This window comes from Agelaius phoeniceus, chromosome 9, assembly GCF_051311805.1.
Source record: "Agelaius phoeniceus isolate bAgePho1 chromosome 9, bAgePho1.hap1, whole genome shotgun sequence".
Lineage (NCBI taxonomy): Eukaryota > Metazoa > Chordata > Aves > Passeriformes > Icteridae > Agelaius > Agelaius phoeniceus.
This window is the reverse complement of record NC_135273.1, coordinates 18497208-18519155: the sequence shown is the minus strand read 5'-3', so window position 1 is coordinate 18519155 and position 21948 is coordinate 18497208. Positions and strand designations below refer to the sequence as shown.

Below are 21948 nucleotides of genomic sequence, written 5' to 3'. Positions count from 1 at the left end.
GAGCAGGATTTAGAGTTTACTTCACTCCCTTATCCTGCACACCCCATCCTATTCAGCAGCCTCCATTAAGTGTAAATTAGAGGGGTCTACATATGGACCTGGGAAACAAAAAACAATGTGGCAGGTTCAGCCATTACCTCAAATATATCTTGGGCAGTAGGGTCAACTGCTTGGTGGATAGCAGATTTTAACTCCTTTTTTACAGTTTTTTGAGATGTAAAGAGAGAATCTTCCTCTTCCTCCAAAAAAGGTATAGAGCTGCTTTTTGTTGAAGACTTTTGTTGTACAGACTGGAAGAGATCATTGCTGTCCTGGTCACCCAGATCAGGCTTTTTCTCTCTGCCCTTTATGGGTTTGTTAGCCATACTGTCTGGCATTCCTTCCTTCAGCTTTGGTTGTGCAACTGGTCTGGACGATGAGCTGCTTGCAAAAAGGTCTTCAGATTCAAACAGATCATCCCCATTTTCTGTGGATTCTGGAGGAAGGAGTTTGTTTGTCCCAGCAGACAAAACACTGCTGTGAGCTGGTAGTGACAAGCTAGAGAGAAAGCCATTTTCCTTGGACTCTGCTTCAGTAGCAAGAGGCTCCTTTATGTTCTCTACTGCTGACATCTGTTTTGGTAGAGAGAATTGTGGCTCTTTATTAGCGTCCATGTCCTCACTCACTTCAGCCTCTTGGGCAGCCAGACGCCGCGCCATTCTGCTGGGGGGTCTGCGCTTCCCTGGAACCCTGATCCTGGTCTGCAAGGAAGGAGGAAAAGCAAAGTAGGGTCATACATAAGGAAAAAGCCCCACAGGACATTCAAGCTTGGAGTAATTAGGAGAATGATTTAGAAATATAACCCAGGATTTCTGATTTGCTGCCCTTAGTCATTCTACAGTGATGAACTGGTGTACAAAAGCAATAGCACCTGCAAATAGAGTCACAACAGGTCAGCAAGCCACACTAGCCCCTTGGCTTTAGGTGATACCTTAGTCAGCCTGTTATCTTGCTAATCTAGGGGCTCTTACAGTGCAGTTCAAGCCATGACTAATTGTATTTTCCACCCAGTTTCATTTTATGTATAGCCTATTGCAGTTAATTGTCGCTTTTAAGGAAGCCCCCTGCAAGTTTCCATTACAGCCTCTCCCCTTTCCCACATGGACAGGAGTATTAACATGGGTAGGAAATGGATCACTACAGCTTCTTCTTCCCTTCTGTTAATTGCTTCATGCACTCTTCTTTGAAAGGGCAGGCAGAATGCTGGGCAGGTTGCTTTGTTCCAGCCATTGGAAAAAAGTGCATTTGACTGGATATATTCACACTCAAAGTTGAAAGGTTGAAGAAGCAATGATATGCCAAAATACAGCATCTAACCTGAGCCACAAAAAGCATTCACTGTTCACTGTAGAGTTACCAAGATGCTGCTTCTCAGATTACTTCTGTAAAAAACATGCATCATCACTACAGTAAAATCAGCATTCAAGGTTGATAATATGCAGCTACAGGCAGTCTATTCTTTGCAGGCCTATCTATTTAAAAGTATCACAATAGAGAGCTTTGTCTGTTGGAACACGCTGCTATTGGAAACAACTATGCCTACATAGTAATGCACCAGGCTGATGTACAAGCTTCAAACCCTGTCACTAAGGGGTCATGTCAGCCCTGGTTGTTGGTGGCTGCTGTATCTTTCCAAGTCATCTCTGCTACTCATCTAGTAATGAACAGCCTCATCAGCATCAGAGGAAGAAAGAATCAAAGTTAAAATCTTAAGTTATCTTACTCAAACTGCTGCTCTCAGGAAACCCCACAGACTTATAAAATCATAGGCACCTAGATGAAATCTTAACTACATGGCTGACACTTCCATTTTTTAAAAGAACGATTAAGTCTCTAATTAGAATATGTCTTTTGCAGTCCATAAAGTAGAAAGTATGAGTGAAAAACAAGTGAGTCAGGAGGCAGAGATTTGCCACATCAAAAGCTGTAACACTTCTTTTTGTTTTCCTTTGTGTAAAAACAAAAGTTTTCCTTGAAAAAGAATTGAGAGTTACAGTTCAGGACAGCATGACGTTTTTATCCACAGAGGAGTTAAAGGTCACCCTACAGCAGTGATGTGTTCTGGATAGCTTGTGAAAGCAGCTGCCCGTAACCTGTTTTTCAGTTAGCCTAGCAAGATGTCTTTTAAATATTTTTTTGGGTTGGTGTCTCCTGGGATGGGACAAGATGTTATGCTAACATACCTTCAACGAATAGGGAAATCCAGTATTTGGAAAAGGTACTTATGTACTTTAAAAGGCACCGGGTATATGCATAAGCCCCTCACTGAGCTAAGTATAGGTGCTAAGCTAGACTTTTTCTTCAGTGATCCACAGAAGTGAGAAGGGATTAGATTTTCACAGTCCCATTTAGATTGAGATAAACCACACTGTTAGCAGAACTTGCATACCAAAACAAACTCCTGCACGAGGACAGACTGTGTTTTTAAACCCCCTTCCTCTTATCCTAAATACCAAGGTTACCTTATTGGCATTGTGCAAGGTGTCTGCTTGCATGGGCTGATCAAAGCTTACACCCAGCTCTTCATTCCTTCCTGTGGCAGAGAAGGCTTCGCTGTTCTGCACCTCCTTGGGCTCATGTAATGGAGTGTCCAGGACTGGTAAAGGGGACTTGAGATTGGAAACCTTAGGCATTGCACCAGGTAGTAAGGCTGAAGGGTTAATAGCTAAGTTAGCCTACAAAACAGGGACAACAAAAACATACACAGAGAGAGAGATCACATTACTACTGCTCCAGAGCAGGCATGGCCCCAGAGAAGCAGAAAGAACTAGTGTATCTTGGTAATCAAGTTCTACTTCTAAAGTACCTGGCTTTTCTCAGACCTAAGAACTTCTGTGTCTCCCACAAGCTCTGTCTCACCAAAATTGTGGAGTGGTCAACACTATTATTCTGTGTAAGAGCTTCAGGAACAGCAGGGTCAAGTTATGCCAGACCAAACACCTACGTAGGTCAATATTCTGTCTGAGGAGACAATGATTCTGACTTTGAATGGTACTGACTTGAAATGGTACACATTTCACTGTGATATAGACAGTTATTAGTCGTTTTGTGTCAAAAGAGGAACATAACCATAGTCCCCCCTAAAGAGTCTCTAAACCTACTTAATAGTGCTAAGAACAATAGCAGTTCAAAGTGGAGCCCACCCTCTGCCCCCCCAGCATGAGTAAATAGTGCTGCTTAGAGTCAGGACTGAAACAGAAGGAGGAAATAATATTAAACATGCGATACAGAAAAAGCAATCAAAAATACGCCATCTGAAAAAAAATGATAATGTTGCAAGAATAAGGTAAGGAAGCAATAAGATTTTGGTTCAGGGAAAGCTATCAGTGAGGCAAGGAAGATTTTCTTTTTTTTTTTTTGAAAGTTAAAATGCCAGTAAAGTTAATTACTTGTAGCTTTCCAATCCGAGATGAAGGCTCTTTGGTTTTAATGGGAACAGGACCTGTAGATTTCTGCACAAAATTACATTGGATTAAACAAGCTGACAAGTTGTTATCAACCAACCATAGTTTTCATTTTAATACATGTATAGAAAGCAGCTAATTGCTTACCAATTTTTTCTGAAGATACCTTGTTATAACATTCTACCATTAGAGCTATAGTCACAAAATTTTCAGCTTCAGCTTCCCACATGCCATGGCCCCATATTCATTACATTTCATTCACCTGTCCTTCTACCCAATATTATACTTTGCCATGATAACTGAACAACATCCATCTTCTCCAGGTCACTGCCACCACTAGGACAACTAGGACAGCTGCCCTCAGGCAGGACAGCTACCTTCTCTCTCCTTGCTTATTCTGTCCCCTGGTGATATGAAGCCATATTGCCAGGCAATGATCTAACTTTTCTCTTTGTGACTGGCTGTAACAGGGCTACAGACTTCAATGAAGCCCACATGGAAGCCAAGAGAGCTTCAAAATTGTTCCACTCAGACTTCAAAAAAAACCAGCTTCAGAGAAGTGAGTGTTCCTTTAAAACACCCAGGCCAGTAGTGCTAGAAAGAAGACTAGGCTAAAAGAGCGAGAGCAGCTGTTTGGTCTGAAGACTTGGGTCAATTCTAGGACTCAAGGAATGAATCAAATCAGCTAAGGTGCACTTCCCATGGCTTGCTCTCCACAAGTTTGTAGTCTGCATGGTTCTGTGAGTTAGGTAATAGTGCTGTTGGTATGACTGGGCAGTCAGAGCTCCTTCAGCTACGTTGAAGTAACTGAGATTTTGCAAGAGTTACAACACTAGTTTGAAGGGCTTGAGAGCATGACAGAGGAATCCTAGTATCTAAGGAGATTGTTCTCTACTTAATTGCATGTGGTGTTCAGCTTAACCTCAGACAGGCTGAAACCATTCCTAAGCAGGCTGTAGCTACAGAAAACAGGAAGGTGAGCCTGGTTTTAAACTTCAAGGAACACTTTACAAAAAGGGAAGACATGCTAATTACTAACCCTACAGGTGTGCTCTGTGTTCTTCAGCCCAGGGGAAAAAAAGAGACTCCCACTCCCTACAACAAAAAGCTAATCTTGTACACATGAAAATCCATCAAGCAGCTCTGGTGAGACACAGACCAGAACTCTGGTCCAGATCACCTCTCCCAGAGACACTTGATTCTGCAGGATTAAGGACAGGAGTCTTGTTTACTCACCATAGAGACTCCAAGATAGGAGTCTCAACTGACAGAGATTTGTGCTGCATGCCCTGATCTCCTTTCTGAGAAAGGCTGCCTTTAAAGACCACATTCACACCAACAGACACTGGCACTTCAGAGAAGAAGAAACAACTAATTTTCAGTACAACTGGACCACTGTCATTTCACTTTTTAAAGTGAAATGTGTCGGTACAATGATTAAAATATCAATAACATTTAAACTTCTTGCTTCTAACAATGCACCTGGTGATAAGCAGAGAAGTTTGGTCACACACTGCTGCCTGGCAGCCAGTGAATCCAGGCATTACTTTTCATCTTTCCAAGATACTTAAAACAGGATTAAACATCTCCTTTTTCTTTGCATACTGTTCGAGACACAAGATTTAAGTACTTGCCTCTGTAGTTGCTGCCTTCAGAGTCTCATCCTGCTTGGCACTTAAAGCATTTTCTAAGTTACTGCTCACTGAGGAAGGGCCAACACTGGTCTGAAGAGTTTTCTTCTCAGCCATTTTCTGAAAGCATTATGGGCACAAGTCAACATGAATGGGGTAAAAAGCATGGTGTGAAGATCCAAAAAAAACCAAACCCAAAACCCCAAAAGAACACAAGAAAAAAATCTTTAAAATCTTGTTTTTAACTGAACAGAAACCTGGCCACATCTTTTAATCCTGCTATGCATAGTTGTATTTAGTTTGCATGGCCAGGTTTGGTAGCGGAGGTGGGGAGCTACAGGGGTGGATTTTGTGAGAAACTGGTAGAAGCTTTTTCCATATCTAGCAGTGCCAATCCCTGGTGGCTCCAAAGATGAATGTGCTGCTGGGCTAGGCTGAGCCAATCAGGAACAGTGGTAACCCCTCCATTATAACATACTTAAGAAAAAAACAAAAGTTATTGCACAGATGTAATTGCAGCCAGAAAAGTGTGGGATGAGAACATGGGAGAGGAACAGCCCTGCAGACACCAAGGTCAGTGCAGAAGGAGGGAGAGAAGGTGCTCTAGGCGCTGGAGCTGAGATTCCCCTGCAGCCTGTGGTGAAGACCATGGTGAGGCAGCTGTGCCCCTGTAGCACATGGAGATCCACACAGGTGCAGAAATTCACTCACAGCCTGTGGAGGAGACCCAGCCAGAGTAGGTGGGTACCTGAGAGGAGGCTGGGAACCCCTAGGAGACCTGGATCCTGGGAGGGACCTGCAGAACTGTGTGAGAGGAGCCCACACTGGAGCAGGTCTCCTGGTAGGACTTGAAACCCTGTGGGGGACCCAGGCTGGGCCAGGCTATGCCCAAAGGACTGCACCCCGTGAAAGAGTGACCTCATGGGATGGACTTAGGCTGGGGAAGTTCATGGAGAACTGTCTCCTGTGGGAAGGACCCCATGCTGGAAGAGGGGAAGGACTCCCCTCTCTGAGCAGGGGCAGAAACAAGATGTGATGAGCTGACCTAAACTCCCATTTCCCATCTCCCTGCACAGGGGGGAGAGGAGGTAGAACTGGGAAAGAGACAGATGGGAGAAAGGTGTTTTTAAGGTCTTATCTTACTTCTCATTATTCCACTCTGATTTTGCTAGAAATAAATTCAATTAATATCTCTAATTCAAATCTGTTTTGCCTGTGTTAGTATTTTGTGCATGACCTCTCCCAGTCCTTATCTCAATTCATTTATATAAAATATATAACTTTGTTATATTTTCTCTCCCCTGTCCAGCTGCAGAGGGGAGTGAGGGAGGGGCTTTGGTGAGTGTCTGACATCTTGCCACAGTCAGCTGACTACAACAATAGGCATTGATTTATGGCTCTGCAAAGCAAGGGCCTTCCATTCCTCCATTCCTTTAGTCTACCTCAACCTTTGCTGTGCTAACAATTAATAAATGAGAGTTTCAATAAACTTTTAAATGCATACATATTTCCTCATGAACAAAACAGCAGAGAAAATAAAAGCACAACGCTACCTAAGGAATTGTGCTATTTTTATATTTTATGGAGCAACCAGGCTCCATATATAGTCTCCCAAGCACTAATTACTTAAGACCACTCTGTCCAGAGTCCTCAAAGAAATAGTTTTCAGCAACTATTGTCAGTTTTCTAGCCTAACTTCCAGCTATAGACATGAATATAGACTAAAGTAAAAGTTAGTTTCAATTTAATTAAGATAACTGTATTTAGAAGTAGCAGTTTAAAATGTATGTTAGGACTTTGACCTCAGATCACCTGTAACACAGTCTAGTTCATTACTGCACTGACTCGCCCTTTAAAAGCAATTGGGTGACCATGAGGATTTTAACACTGCATCATTTTACCTGAGATCAAACCAATCTGCAGAAACTTGAATTACACAACTCTCAGAGCACAGCTCATCAGTCATGCATAAAGCACAGGGAAGTAATATCAGCAAGTTAAGCAATTAAACAAAACAAACTCTACTACTCTGATTTCTGCTCAGGTGTGCTGTCTTACACCTAAGCCAGTCCCAGGTGTACACAAAAGGAAATAGAATCCAATTATTTCATCCCAGCTTTGAGAGACCCAAGGCATCTGTTTGCTCCCTATGTCTTCAGGGTCACAATGACCATTTCTGTTCTCTCAAAAAGATTTGAAAAGTCATTTAATTTCTTGTGGGTATACAAATGGAGAAAATCCCTTCCCTACACTTCTTTCCCATCTCTTTTATTTAAGCCATTTACAGTAGAGAAACAGGTACCGGAATGTTTGTTTTAGCAGTACTGAAGAGATCATCCTCATCATCATCCCCAAAAAGCCCTCCTCCAGGTGATGGCTTCAGGATACGGTTTGCAGACTAAAGAAACACAAGACAAAGAAAAGGTGTGTCACAGACTCAAAGCTCATCTCTTTCAGCCCATGATGCCAGAATATAACTGACATTAGCATTTGGCCCTCCCTGGAAATCAGTGACCTCTAAGCTGTGTCCAAACAAGGAACATCAGTACACTGAACGCTTCTAAGACTGTTTCTAAACAGGAGGTTCAGAGGAGGGCTTTGAACTCACCATTGACTTCTTGGGGCTGGCAAAGAGGTCAACGTCTGGGTCGTTGTCCTTCTGAAGTTTGTGACTGAAGAGAAGCTCTTCATCTTGAAAGACCCCAGTGCTTTTGGGCCCAGTACTTTTCTCAGAAGCCTGGAAGGAGGAGAAAGGGCCACACAGTGAGAAACTCCCTCTGTGAGGAGGTTATTTGCCTCATGATAAGGCAGGTTACAATTCCCCTGATGCTACACTACAGCCCCGTACTGGTAACAAAAATACAACTTTAACTGCTGGTTATGTTTTATTTTGACCAAATTTGCAAAACTTACAATGTAAATATTTGTATTTACAGTTCAATTTCATGAGAAGATATTCACCACAATATCTGTCTGCTGATCTAAGATCCAACCTCTACTATTTACTTGTAAAGCTTCCTTCAAAAGGAAAATAAAAGGTTTTCAGTATATTATCATGACTGTACAGTAAGGTTTATATTCCAGTAAGACTTTTATGCCTCAAAAATTTCAGCTAAGGATGCAGGACATGGTAGTCAAAGGAAGAGAATCTCTTGGTTATCTTCCTAAGCGACATTTTCAAAGAGGAATAAAAAAATAGACTTTTTTTTTAACAAAAGGCCTGTAAAGCTATTATTGTTGCTAGACTCCCTGTTCTTCTCCTGTGCAAGCAAGCAAACACCCACATGGAAGAACAGAACATAGTGCCTTTGGCAAGAACTTGTACTTTCAAATTTGCTGCTATGGGGAAGACTGCAGTTACTCGTATCATCCTGTAAGTCCTCCATTACCTGGCAAAGTAGTAAGTATCAGCTCCAGCACCAAAACCAATGCCTGTGTATGATCGTGGTCATTGCAGGCACCCAGGTGCAAAGGCAAAGGCCCCACTCAAATGTCCAGGTAAAGGCCCATATCTGGGTTTCACCACTCATCTGTCTCTATTAAAACAACTCAAATTAAAGGATGCCTCTTCTGGCATAACTGGCTGTCCAGTACCATGACATCAGACACAAAATCCAGGCAGCAAGAGTAGTCTTCATAAGAGTAAAGCCTGATTCTACCCATTCCTATTCAAGTCTCCATGAACCCCAAAGGGCTGCCTAAATTTAATTTCCAGTACACCACTTTTCATCCATACACCCTCTCCTATGATTTTTACTACTGTAATTTCTTTATTACATTCTCAGTCTCTCTCTGCCCCAGCTTTAATTTCGTATCAAAAGCCAGGTGACATTTTTAGAGCACTAGAACTACTGTTTATGCCCAGATATGTGAAAACCTAATGCAAATCTAGAATTATCCACACAGAAGTTGAAATAAGCCAGAAAAGTAGTTGCACCTTTCAGATTTGCCTATCAAAAAGGTTAAGTTCATAAATTACCATTCTGATTTTTGCACTTCAGCACCTTAATCACTTTGTGACTACTATATGCTGAAAGATGAGAACTTTGAAGGAAAGATTTGAATAGATTTCTGTTTTTCCAAATTCATAAGACAGATGTGACTTCTTTCAATCATCTCCCAGTGTGCTGAGCTGCTCTAAACTGATTTTTCTACAACAGTCATCTATTTCATTAAGTTCCAAGGGCTTCTGAGTAAAGTGTACATAGCTTTTAGGACTGGCAGCTTACTTTACATGGTCACACTAAGATGACAAAACCTTGTGGTACACTGTAGTATATAGTATATAACTTTTCACCCTACTTTAAACTTACAGAAAAAATGTCAGTACATTTGCATCAAGTAGAAACAAGAATATTGCCATGGATTCAAGGATATTGCTGCTGAAAATTCCAAGTGCACCTCTTGATGGTACACACTATAGCAGAAAAGCCAGACTAATAATACGGTTGCTGGAAGCTTTTTAAAAAATTGAACACACTTGAAAAACAGAAGTAAACATAGGATTAAGATAATTATTGTTGAATCTAAGTCTGAAGGCATATACCAAGCAAGCAAACTGTAACAATGTTAAAAAAAAAGGGGATAAACCACAAGGCTTAAAACTCCACATTATTTTACTTCCTAGTGTCTTTGACTTTGAGGAGTAACTGAAGAGTCAGTTCTGTAAAGCAAAATCAAGTAGCTGCATCAAAACATCTGTATAGAAATGTAAACAAAACCTTGCCTAGAAAAGCAGAGATGGAAATATCATTTCCCAGTGCTCAAGAAGATCCTTACACTCACCACATCAACTCCTTTTTGTGCATTTTTTATGCCATCATCATCTTCCAGTCTCTCCTCTTCTTCCTCCTCAAATAAGCTTAACACTTTCTTAGCTTGGCTTTTCACATCTTTCTCCAGAGCTGGTGGTGATGTTGCAAACAAATCTGAATTGTCAGTTGGCTCTGAAGATATTACTGTAAAAGGCTCCACCAAAGGAAAACAAAAGTAACACATCAGCCTGTTATTTATTTCTGGTTTGCCCAAAAACCCTGCTAAGCTTTCTTGGTTAAATACCACCAGTGGTCAGAGTTCTGCAATCATTACCAAGCAGGCACCTGTATTCAACTAATTTTTCCCAAGCAGACAGATTATCAATATGCAGCTTACCAAGAGACAGTTGATAAAGAAAAGAGCACACCTTTCAGCTCTGAAAGGAAGACAAATTTCCTCCTTTACCCTTCCCCATGGCACTACTGATAAGCAGCTTCCTGTGTAAGGCTTTTTCCTCATCTCTGTGTGAGGCTGCATGTGCACCACAAGGCTGCACTATATCAGCTTTGCCAATATCCTTGAATTACCTAGCTCATACCACTTGGGATACTTTAGAGTGAACAGCATTACCAGAACCTTAAATGTGCTCAGGAAAAGTGTGAAGAGTAAGAACTACAAGGGAAATTCATCAGCTGGTAATTCCTCAACAATCACTCAGTAAGACTATGCCCAAGATCAGTTCTGCTGAAGCCTCTGCAATAATACACTCAATACTCATCAATACTGTTCTGTAACAGTATTGCCCAGCAGAAATTCACAATCCTGAAGGCCACAATAACATTCATCACTTTATAAATCATCACTCATTATGGTGAAACAAAGTTACTGAGCTTGAAGAAAAATCTATATATTAATATAGGCTATGTTTTAAGGGAAAGCTTTGTTCATGTAAATGAAGATTACCTAACCCACTCTGGAGGGAAAATGGAAACAGATTCTGCCTACCTCCTTCCCCACCAAAAAACACAATCCCTCTCAAGGACATCAGTTAAGAAACAACTTTTAAATGTCATTTAATAAATTTGCTGTTTGACTGACAAGTGATTTTGCTAAATGGAGACAAAGGAACTTTATCCTCCAATCCAGAAAAACAATTCCGTTGCAGAGCAGCACTGTTTGATTGTGGGTTTTTTAAAATTAATCTTTACCAAACTTCAGATTAATGTAAGAAAATCCCTCACTTTTTCCTTTATTTGCTGCCCTGCAACATCTGTTCCTTGAGGCACAGGAGCTGGTCTAGGCTTTTCTGAATACCACAATGTATCTTCTACCTGGTTAGACTTCACTGTTTCATCTGGCAGATCTTCCTTTTCCTCCTTTTCTTCTTCATTAAAGGTAGGTGGTGCTTGTGCTGGTTTTACTTTCTCCTGCAAAATCAGGAGAATGTTGGTGACACAGAATTGGTGGTTATATATAAAAAGTGTATGTTGCTGTGGGATAGCAGAGTCTCAGTTTGCCTACTGCAGAGGTCTAGGACACTGGCAACATACTTGACTTCTCCTGTTTTCCTCCCATGGGACATTCTGGTTTGTGACTTTTAATTTCCAGTATTATGAGTTTTTGAATCTGGCTGAAGAGTGCCAGGAAGCACATGTACATGAATCCCCACTACAGATACAGCTCTATTAATCCCTTGCATCTCATACTCTCAAATCCAAAGCACAGCCAGACAGGCAGTACATCACAGGCTAAACTTGTAAGACAGAGAATGGCATGAGCACACAATAGGGAGGGCCAGTAAGAAGCCTGTTTACACATCTCAATCATCTTGGGTAAGGTAACATGAAAGGTTAACCCTGGATACTGAGTCAGCAGTAAGCTGTTTGTTCCTTTTAGTGTTATTTAATGTTGAGAGCTTTCAGAATATCCTTAGGAAGGGCTTTTAGCATAAACCAAACAAATTTAGGGTAAGTGGTCAAGAAAATGTTGAAGTCTCCATTAGGCTAATAGTAGTAAGAGTGTAAATGTAAGAGTTCAGTCTTCCCTGTTCCCATTCCCAATTTGCTAGAGTTACCATTGTGTAAAATGAGTTAGACTTATATTCCGTACCTAACAACTATGATAGACTGTAAAATGAATAAGTGTTCCATGTTAGTTTTAAAAGAATGGGGAGTTACCACTGCAGCCTTAGCAGCTGAAGGGAGTAGCATTGATTGGGAGCTGAAGAATGATTCTCCATTAATATCATCATCTTCAAATAACAATGATGGCTTCTGTGGCTTTCTTTGGCTGCAGTGAGAGAAAGAAGAAAGTGGAAAATTCAATGGCCATGCACTGCATCTGTTTAAAAGCATCACTGAGGACCATCATTTGCAGCAAGTGTTCCCAGATAAAGCACTTGACTTCCTCACTGTCCCAATACTTCTAACACACTCTTTCTTGTCTACAAAGCTTTCTGCAGAAGTAGAAATAAAAAAAGGTCAAGAGGATTTTATATCACTGGCACAGAAATGGAAAGGCCAGTTCAGTGGTGGCAAGGAGAATGACCCACCACAGCTACAAGAGCCCAGCACTGCCCCTTCCTACTCACACACCCCTACTTCCTCCTCAGCAAGAGTACCAGGAACCAACACTTGCAATATGCCTGGGACCATCTGGTTTTGGAAGGGCTGCTGGGCTGTTCTGAATAAATGCCTCCCCCACTCCCCTCCCAGGATTGTCACCTCTCTTTAGTGATTGCAAATAAATCCTCCTCATCCTCTTCCTCAAAGAGGCTTGTTGTCTTCACATCTTTAGCCTGACTGACAGTGCTCGGTGGTTTTGCAGGGTCTTCTTTTCGGCCATCCTCAGAAGGAAGTTTAGCTGGCTTGGAGACATTCCAATGTTCCTTAAAAAGAAGGAACAAGTTTTCTTTTGTCTTGGTCAAAGCCACTGTGCAATCTTCTTTAGAAGGAACACTTTGTCATCTTGGCAGTCCTTTCATCTCTCTACTAGTTTATTTAGCTGCCTGCATTTTAGCCACTGTAATGTGACATTGCTCAGGCTTTGCAAAGGGCCTGGTCACCTTCTGGCACACAATATTAATCCAGCAAAATACAGTACACACATTTTGTTACAGCTGCTCTTGACAACTGAGGTCAGTGTCAACTGCAGTGTCACAAGAGTAGGGCTACTCAGTACAACCTGATTGGAGCCACTTAAATAGTTAGCAAGTTTGATGTATGGGAAAACAAGAAAAAAGAGAAAAAAACCCACCACATATACACTCAAGGCACCTTTACTAGAGTGCTCAATGCTGCACTTACTTCCTTCACAGCAGTTCTCCCCCAGGCACCCACCTCCTCCCACGTCTACCATTTATTCAAGCCTACACACTAAACAAGATACTTCTGCTTGTTTGTTCTGCTATTCCCAGCATTTCAAGTGGCTTTCCCCAGTTTCCCACCTTTGTGAAAGGGATTACAGGCATGACAAAGTTTGAACTTGGTTTATTCTACATTAAGATAAAAATGCATCTAAAGATATTACTGTTGCCTACCAAACAAGCAATTTAGGACAAGTAATAAAGTATATGCAACAGAGTAATTTTGAGAGGTAGGAGGACTAAGAAGAGTCTGGATCCTATTCATATGAGCTAATTTAGAGGTTTCCAGACAAGTTTTAAATTTTTAAGTTTTTAATTTACTTTAGTGTCTCCAGCTTTTATTTAAGATGGAGGATAATACCTAGTCCATCCCTAGAAGAGGGCTGCTCTATGGAAAGCCTAATTATTTATGTATCATTTCACCATCCCTAGATTTAAGAAAGCAAAACAGCTAAAAAAAGAAAAAAACACCAAAACTTAAGCAAATATAAATAACAATAAACAAAACCACATTCAAAAGAAACCCAACTCAAAACAAAGAAAAACTCAACACATCTATCTAGAACTGCTAAACTTTCCTTATAGAATTTAATGCAGTAAGAACTAACTTATTTTTCCCTTTTAGTGTTTTTAAGTCAGATTTGTTGGCAACAGTCTTCATTTGCTATCAAACCTTCTAAAATTACATTGAAAATACTGATTTTCTCTATTACCTAGATCCTGTGAAAATTTGGATCAAGGATCAGCCTCCTTAGCTGCAAACAAGTCAAGGGATTGGGGTAAGCATGGCATATGGACACAGCAGAACTGGTCTGTGGTTCCCTTCTCAAAAGTTTTATAAAGCATAAAGCCCAGTAGCCACTTTCAACCAAATCTCACTCCTCAGTACCTCCTCATCACTGCTGAACAATAAGGTGGAAGCTTTCTTGAGAGACCCTGACTGTTTTGCTCTCTCTTCTGTGGGCTTTTCCTGGTGCTTCTTGGCAGGTCCCACACCAAAGAGATCCTTAAAACAAAATAAAATACAGTATTATAAAAAAATCAGAAGCCAAAGCCACAATGAAAAGCTCATTGAGAAATCATCAGCACATAAGATACTGTTGCCATTCACTTCTCATGTAAGTAGGATACAGAAATGGTGCTTTTTGAAGGCAATTTCAAGTTTAACACAATATTCTGGTACAAGGAATTCTACACATACAGCTTTTGATAGACCAGAAGCCTGTTAGCACATAGCCTGGTTCTGGCTCACAGATTCTCCACCACAAGACGTGACCAGGAGCCGAAACCACCCCTCAGCAATTCTGTAGCACAGCAGCCAACACAATGGGGCACTGTCTCTAACATGTATAATGAAATGGAGAATTAATCCTATTCTGAAGACAGGCATTAAGTGAGCTGAACATCTACCACTGGGTAAAAAGATTGAAAAAGTACACCTTAATTCAAATTTTTTTAAGGTTTGTTGCACAAACTTATGCTCTGACCTGTGTTTCCATACTAGCAGTCACGATTCCTACACACTGAAGAGTGAGAAAAAAGGAATTCAACAGCCATGACAAGAGAAGCAAGAAGTCATCCATGTGACAGATACCACAGGTTTAGGATAAAACAGCTTCTTGAATCTCATATTTGTTCTACTGCTCAGTGTTCTCTAGTCCTATCAATCAGAGGGATAATATCCTTCATGTTTAGGTCCAGAGATGAAATGCACTGACTGCAAACTACTTAAAAGACCTCAAGAACTTGCAAGACTCTCCACTCCCACTCTTCTCCACTGTCGACATGCTCAGAACTGCTGCACAATGCAAGAGCAATTTAGTGCTCCATTTGCAAGGCCAGTGTTGTAAATTTCTCAGTATTTCCTGCTGCATTTGCAACAGCCAGTGCAGGTGGGTTCCCCCACACAGGCAGTAGCAGGAAGTGGTACTTACCTCTTCATCATCATCAAACAAGGAAAGTGAAGCTTTTGTCATGGACTTGCTGGTGGGGAGAGATGTAGCTTTGGACTTCACAGGTTTACTTGATGAAAACAAATCCTGTGCAAACCAAAGAAATGTCACTTTGCAAAGCAAGGCCATATGTTTAAGAACTATAAAGGGGACATGCGTGTTTTTCCTTAAGAAAAAAGATGTTTAGAATGTCTATGAAGTAGTGGATGCCTTGTCTGATGTACCAATCATTTCCAACTGCACAGGGATTTTCCCATCTTTGCTGGTTAATTGCTAGCTGAGAGCCAAAATGAAACATATGCAGTCTTTAATGATTCTTACTCTTAATTTGCTGCTCCTTCCTGTCTTCAGGCTTTTAATTTATGCCTGTGTGTACCACTAATGTTTAACTCCCTGAAGACAGGGAAAACAATCAGCTTTCACTTCTGGAGCAAGAAGGAATTTTCATAACAGCTGGGAGTATGTGCATGGATGTTAGATTTCCCAATCCAACAAAATGCATAAAGAGTCCCCAGATACAAATGGACTGAAGTTAGGATGACTGAGATGCCAAGGATTTCTGTAGGGATTTCTCAAAGAAATGCTCACCTCAGCATCCTCCTCATCAGAGAAAAGGCCCCTCTGTTTTCTTGGAGGTGTTTCAGACAAAGGCTTGAAGTCCTCACCTGAAGATGGTTGACTCTTTAGGACAAAAAAAGACTCATCAGCACCCACTTAGATTCAGTAAGGGCTGGCCCAGCTATGACACATTTTTTTGCGGTAGCCAGGAGGGGGCATGGCTAGGACTCAGAAGTTATTTTATACCACGTCATGTCATTGCTGGGGACAGGGGGAAGGGAGTCTCTTCCAAGGAGAAGCTCTCTCTGAGTCAGCTCAGCATGGCAGAGGCAGTGGAATCATTTGCCTCTTTTTTGTACCTTCTGTCATCAGTATTGCTGCTGTTACTGTTTGCTTTCTTATCTCATTGCTGTTTCAAGTAAATGGGTTTTATCTCTCTGATCTTTATCTTTTGTGCCTCCAATTCCCCTCTTTAGCCCTCTCCAGGGAGAGAGGGATGGTTGCAGTGGAGGCACTAAACTGGGAAGTACCTTTCCTCACCCATGACAGATCCCTGCTAAGAGACATGCTGATGGCAAAATCCCAGCAGCTGAAGGGACAGAACCCAAGCTTGTCACCCGTGGGCTGAAGTCCAAAACTCATGTGCTATGCACAAGTAACTTGCAGGTCTTACCACAGGCCTCCTCTCTGCCACACCATCCTTCTCAGCAGAAGAATGTATGCAGCAACTCATGCCAGGCCTTGGAAGCTAAAGGAAAAGGTTTCTTTTAACCAGCTGTGTTTCATAAAGGACAAGGGCAGTTTGTAGCAGCCATCATTTCCTGCATTATCACAGCACAGCTCCAGCCTGCCACCAGCTATATTGCCATTAAACTTAGAATAATCCCAGACCCAAGCACTACTGTCATAAAGCTGGGAATATAAAACAGCCCTTTCTTCCTCCACCCCTCCCTGAGTAGGAGGGGTGCTGCTGAATCAGTTCTCATCCTCTTCCCTAGGAAAGCCCAGTGCTGTAAGATTCCTCTCACTGCTCCTGCTTCACCTGCCCATGGATACTCTTGCACTGCAGCAGAAATAGAAGCTGGCTTTGGCCCCTGTGCTTAGGTGCTTCTCATAGGACAATATGGGGAAAGTGCTACAGCAATTTGCATTAGACATCCCCAGCACTGTGCTTCTCAGTCCAGAGGGGAGAAGAGTCACTGCAGCTAATTATGTTCAAATACTCAATGGACAGAATGCATAAAATGAGTATATACAGTATCTACTCTAGAAACAAAGAGCATTACTACTTTCCTGAAGGGACTGTTCTGAAAGTGGAGTGGGTATTAGGAGGTTCTCCTAACTCTCTCACATACATATGCATGTGCTCAGTATCATGTTCAGAGCTTTCTACAACTTAGAGGAGTTTTCAGCTGAAGAACAGTTTTCTAAACACCTCAAGTTTTGTAAATGCTTAGGTAGAACTGTGACACCCACCCTCCTCTCCCATAATACACACACAAGCTATGGGTTACCAGTTAAGCTGCTGTCTCAACCAAGTGGCTGGTTTAAGAGCAGACAGTTTCTGAAGCACAGAACTGTGACACCAAAGGTTTCTAACTCAGGCTGGTTTCATTTCAGCCATGAAATTCATAAACATTTTTTATTATCAGAGACTTTTCATTTTGCTCTCATTTCAATCCTGCCTTAATAAGATTCTTTCAATCACTGCCCACACGAATAAAAACCTCAAATAAACCCCAAGTTTAAAAGGAAAAAGGCATTTAAGGACCACTGAAGCACTAAATTATGGAAGACCCTATGAACCGAGTCCTATTTCATAAATATGTCACTTTCATAGTGTTGTATATGGAAAGACTGTTTCAACTGCACTAGAAACTTTTCCTAAAACAATCCATTTATATTACATTACCTTTTTTTCCACAATTGCCTCCCTATGACTTTCTGTTTCCTTAGCTGGGACAGCAACCACAGAAGGAATGGCAGGTTTCTCCTTGAATAAATCACCTTCTTCATCATCATCAAATAGGTCAGCTGTAGATTTGACTACATAAAGAGACAAAACCAACAGGGAATGAGGAATACAGAAGAGGAGAAGATAAGAGAGTCTCAAAAGATACTGTTTAACGTACTGTTTAATGATGACCAACATCAGGAGTCTTTGAGAGAAAAAGCCAGACAAGCTCCCAAAGTGAAACACCACTTGCCTGAAAGCACTAGTGATAGAATATGCAGTGAAGCAGCTGAGCCAGCTGGCACCTCTAAAGGCAGTGTTTTGTACTGGCTTAGCACAGGCCTAGACCCTGCTAATAGGGAATGCTGGGCACAAAGGTTCAAGGCTCTGTGAATAAAGCCTGTACCTGATTCAAGTCTAGATACTGCTCTAGTGGTAGGAGCAGCATCCTTAGAGAAAAGTCAGGGAGAGCATGCACAAACAAACCAGCCCCATGTCACTCTGATGAAAAGAGATACCAATGACAAAAAACCCTCTACAACAGAACATCAAAAATCAAACAAAACCACAACCCCTCAAAACCCAAGCAGAAGTTGCAGTGATGAAGTTTGAATTTTATAACCCATTGGTTCCTACCAGTTTGAATTTTGATGACCTTCAGTGTTTAATCTTTCACCACAAATTTTTAGAGGTACCTGGATCTGGAGGCTTTTTAGTTGCTTCAACAAAGAAGTCATCATCATCATCATTATCAAATAGAACAACTTTCCCAGGTTGTTTAGGAGTTTTTTCTGTGCTCCGTGCTGCAGATTTCTTGTCTTTTTCCCCAATTACAGTGGAACTAAACACATCACTTCCTCCTGCAGGTCAGATGGGGGCAGAATAAAAATCAAAATAACATTTCCAGAGTTACCAAAAGCTGAATTTGTGCCATAGTAAATGACATCAGGTACAGTTTCCATCTCAGCAACTTTTAAGGCGCTCCTGCAACAGTGCCACATCAAAAGCATTAGCTAGACACATTCTGATAAAGCCAAGTCACAGACAGCCCCTCACTCTCACTGCAGCCACTTCTTCCTCAAACCTGCTCATCTTCCCTAGGAACAGCAGCCAGGCTCTGTGTTGAAGCTAGAAGACTCAGTAGTCCCACACTGCTGCCCCTATGGACTTCCCAAACCGGAATCCTACTCTACTAACTAGTGCACCACACCACTGTGGCCCAGTGAAGTGGTAATGTGCCTGGGGAGAGGGAAGGACAGGTGACTGAGCTCTTCCCAGGAGGCACACTGGCCATGTGAGCCCAGCAGCCATCCTGCAGTACAAGGCTGGCTTTGGTCATGAGGTCCCTGCACACCCCAGCTATGGCAGTGATTGATTAGAGCCAGCCAGAGCAACTGCTCCTTCTGCCTCCCTGTGGCAATGTCCAGCCTCAGTGCTGAGTGTGTGATCATCTGAAACACTCCTAATGGTCTCAGCCTGTCTTCTGGCTTCTCATGTGTAGATGCTTGGAAATGAGACAGTGGTAGGGAGATACTTGAAGAAAGTTTGGCAGAAAGTAGAACAACTGCTATTTGGTTAAGTCAGCAGACTGCATAAATTTTGATCAGCAGCAGGTTCTTATTAAAAAAAAAGTGTATTATGCAACTCTAAAGTGCCTCAGGATTGACAGGAATACAGCCACAAAATGTGGTTATTTATTAAAGATTATTGAGTTCCTAAAACTGTTCAACAGAATAGCAAAGGAGCCTCAATCTTGGCTTTTCTCTGGTGACTTAAGCCTGTCTACAAGTTATTGAGAGGGAGCAACTAAAGACTAAACTCACTGCTTATACAACAGTACCTCCAAGAAGAAAGGATAAAAACATCCCACACATCAATCTGCTGTTTTGAACTCTGCTACTGAGTTTTACATTTATTTAGAAGTCCCATTGTTGACATGTATCATTGACCCTGGAGTAAAAACTCTGCATTTGGTACTTCCTACTCTAAAAATTTTGCTGACTGAGGTCTTAGTTAACTGAAACCAGTCTTAAAATAGACCTTTATTAAGAAAGGCCAAAACTTAAAATTCAGATACCTCAATCAAGTGAAGAGCCTGCGCACTGATAGAAATCTTTGTCAGTACATTAAAAAACAACTGGTGATGATCAGCTTGGATTCTGATAAGAAACAGAGATCTTAGTACAATTCTTTTTTACTTTTAGCTCCAAGTTATAGATCTGGTTCTTCCCCATGTATGCAGATCCTCCTAATCAAAACCAGAAAAACAAAACTGGTCTTAACATTGGAACTTAATGTTTAAACTGTTCTTCTGCTAACCCAAGGCAATATGATAAAATGTGAAAGATCAAAATGCAGTAATGCAGTTCCTTCTCAGGCTACAGGTGGAAGCTGTGACTGCATGTACAGCAGAATTAAGCTGCAAAATGTCAGTTGAAGTGACACACATTCCTGAAGTTTCAAAGCACAACACCTGAAGCTCATAGTTGCTAATATCTGCCATCAGTGACACCTACCTTCAAAACTCCTCCAGAATCTTTGATTATCCATAAAACATGCTGCAGTTTAGGCTTAGCATGGTAGAAGCATCTGTATTTGTCATTAAGCATATGATCAAGCAATGCAGTGCTGCTGTATTTGGATAGTTTTTTCTTTAAAACCTCAGTAGGAGGTTTTAAAGAAAAGAGCATTTTGTGCATGAAGCAATTGGCTATTGAATAAATCATACCTGGAAACAGAAATACTGCACCTGCAGGAACTTTCTTTAAGGACTTTGTAGAGGATGCTGAAATCATAGGAAGTACAATACAAATGGATGCACTTATTTTATGCTGTCAAAGCCTTCGGAACTTTACCACAAAAAGAGGAATCCAAGAAGTTGTCTGAGCTGCTTTTTATTTCTTAACAGCTCAGAACTCTTTACTTATTCTTCTTGAACTTCTGGGCTATTGCAAATATATGTAACAGTCTACTTTTTTCAATTTAAACGCCACAGAACAGCTCTACTACACTGAAGCTTATAAACACATTACAAGTTTACATACAGCATTATTTACAACAGTTCACATTCACACACTCAAAACCACTTCAATACATTCACAACAAAATGGCTTAGTCTCCCAACACATATCTGAAAATTCATCAAATACAGTGCTTCAGTAAAAGCTCTGCAATACAGAATGTGTGCCCAGAGTCCTTAAGGATATGCAGCTAGTGAGAAACTCAGGTGAATTAGTCTGCAAGAAGAAATCTCTGCTCCCCTCAAACCCACAACTGGATCCTGTAAAGTACACTTGAGAAGCAGGAACCCAGCACAGAGCAGAGAGCTCTGCCAATAGCAGTAAGGACATCCTTTCAGCTCTAGGAGAGTATGAGCGTAACAGATCATAGCAAACAAGCACATGTAAAATTTACCACAGTTGCTCTCTATTAGCACTGCTGAGGAGAAGAGACTTGCTCTGTAATTGCTACACCAGGCTTTCTAGTTTGGGAACAGTCTAGCTGCTAGCAGTAATAAATCACAGCACAGACAAGACTACAGGAGGCAACTGTTGGTTCTTACCTTCACTTACTGGGGCTTGCTCCTCTCTCTCTTTTGATTCTTCTCCTTTTGGTGCTTCAGCAAAAAGATCACTCTGCTCATAGATGAAAATGCAAAGGGAAGGAAGTGGTGAATTTGTTTCTGTAGGAAATTACAGATGCTGATTTTTCCATATTGAATGTTCACTTCTAAGCCAAGACAGAGGAGGTAATCACTCAAGTGTTAACTTGAGTGCATACATTCAGAAAAGCAGCACTCTTCTAGAATTTAATTTACTGATTGCTAGTCTGTCTGCTGAAGAGAAGGAATGACCTCTTATTTGCACATCTTCAAGGACTCCCACTAATTATTCTACAGCTGGTTAGATCCTGATTATGCCCTTCTGAGCTTTCCTACTGAAGTTTATACAGTAAGGTTTGAGAGAAAAATTCAGGTCAGGGCAAGCATAAAAATACTTCTGAACTTCATGTGGATAAAACATATGTGCAGGGAAATACATTACAGTTTAAAAACATTGCAGGACACTCCCACAGTTGTTCCGGTGTTCAGGTTGCAGTGCCCTGTACCAATCTCCAACAATCACAGCCTGGATTTCCAGGAAGCCTCCAGATTTTTTGAGTACTGACCACTTAATTTCTTGGAAGCCTCCCTCTTATGCGAATGGGGTATTAGAGGTTAACTACCTGGAGACTCAAAATGCATGGTCTTTGTAAAAAACTCTAGAAGACAAAACACTCCAGAAAAAGTAGG

General features: G+C 41.3%; 1 protein-coding gene across 6 annotated transcripts in view; it reads right to left on the bottom strand.

The window, feature by feature from the left end:
• Positions 1 to 21948, bottom strand: part of LOC129122945 (WASH complex subunit 2A-like) — a 35644-nt gene that overhangs the window by 4291 nt on the left and 9405 nt on the right. For 3 of the 6 annotated variants that reach the window (XM_054637079.2, XM_077183120.1, XM_077183119.1), the window contains exons 13-29: positions 21220 to 21292; positions 20386 to 20442; positions 18353 to 18517; positions 17616 to 17749; positions 15734 to 15826; positions 15128 to 15232; positions 14083 to 14199; positions 12553 to 12716; positions 12007 to 12118; positions 11071 to 11256; positions 9860 to 10042; positions 7683 to 7811; positions 7377 to 7472; positions 5078 to 5194; positions 3429 to 3491; positions 2502 to 2714; positions 138 to 740 (exon numbers count right to left, since the gene is read on the bottom strand). In XM_054637079.2, coding sequence (XP_054493054.2) covers positions 138 to 740; positions 2502 to 2714; positions 3429 to 3491; positions 5078 to 5194; positions 7377 to 7472; positions 7683 to 7811; positions 9860 to 10042; positions 11071 to 11256; positions 12007 to 12118; positions 12553 to 12716; positions 14083 to 14199; positions 15128 to 15232; positions 15734 to 15826; positions 17616 to 17749; positions 18353 to 18517; positions 20386 to 20442; positions 21220 to 21292 — 2610 coding nt within the window. The remainder of the gene's footprint in view (positions 1 to 137; positions 741 to 2501; positions 2715 to 3428; positions 3492 to 5077; positions 5195 to 7376; positions 7473 to 7682; positions 7812 to 9859; positions 10043 to 11070; positions 11257 to 12006; positions 12119 to 12552; positions 12717 to 14082; positions 14200 to 15127; positions 15233 to 15733; positions 15827 to 17615; positions 17750 to 18352; positions 18518 to 20385; positions 20443 to 21219; positions 21293 to 21948) is intronic. The other 3 variants (XM_054637081.2, XM_077183121.1, XM_054637080.2) reach the window with 3 other exon arrangements.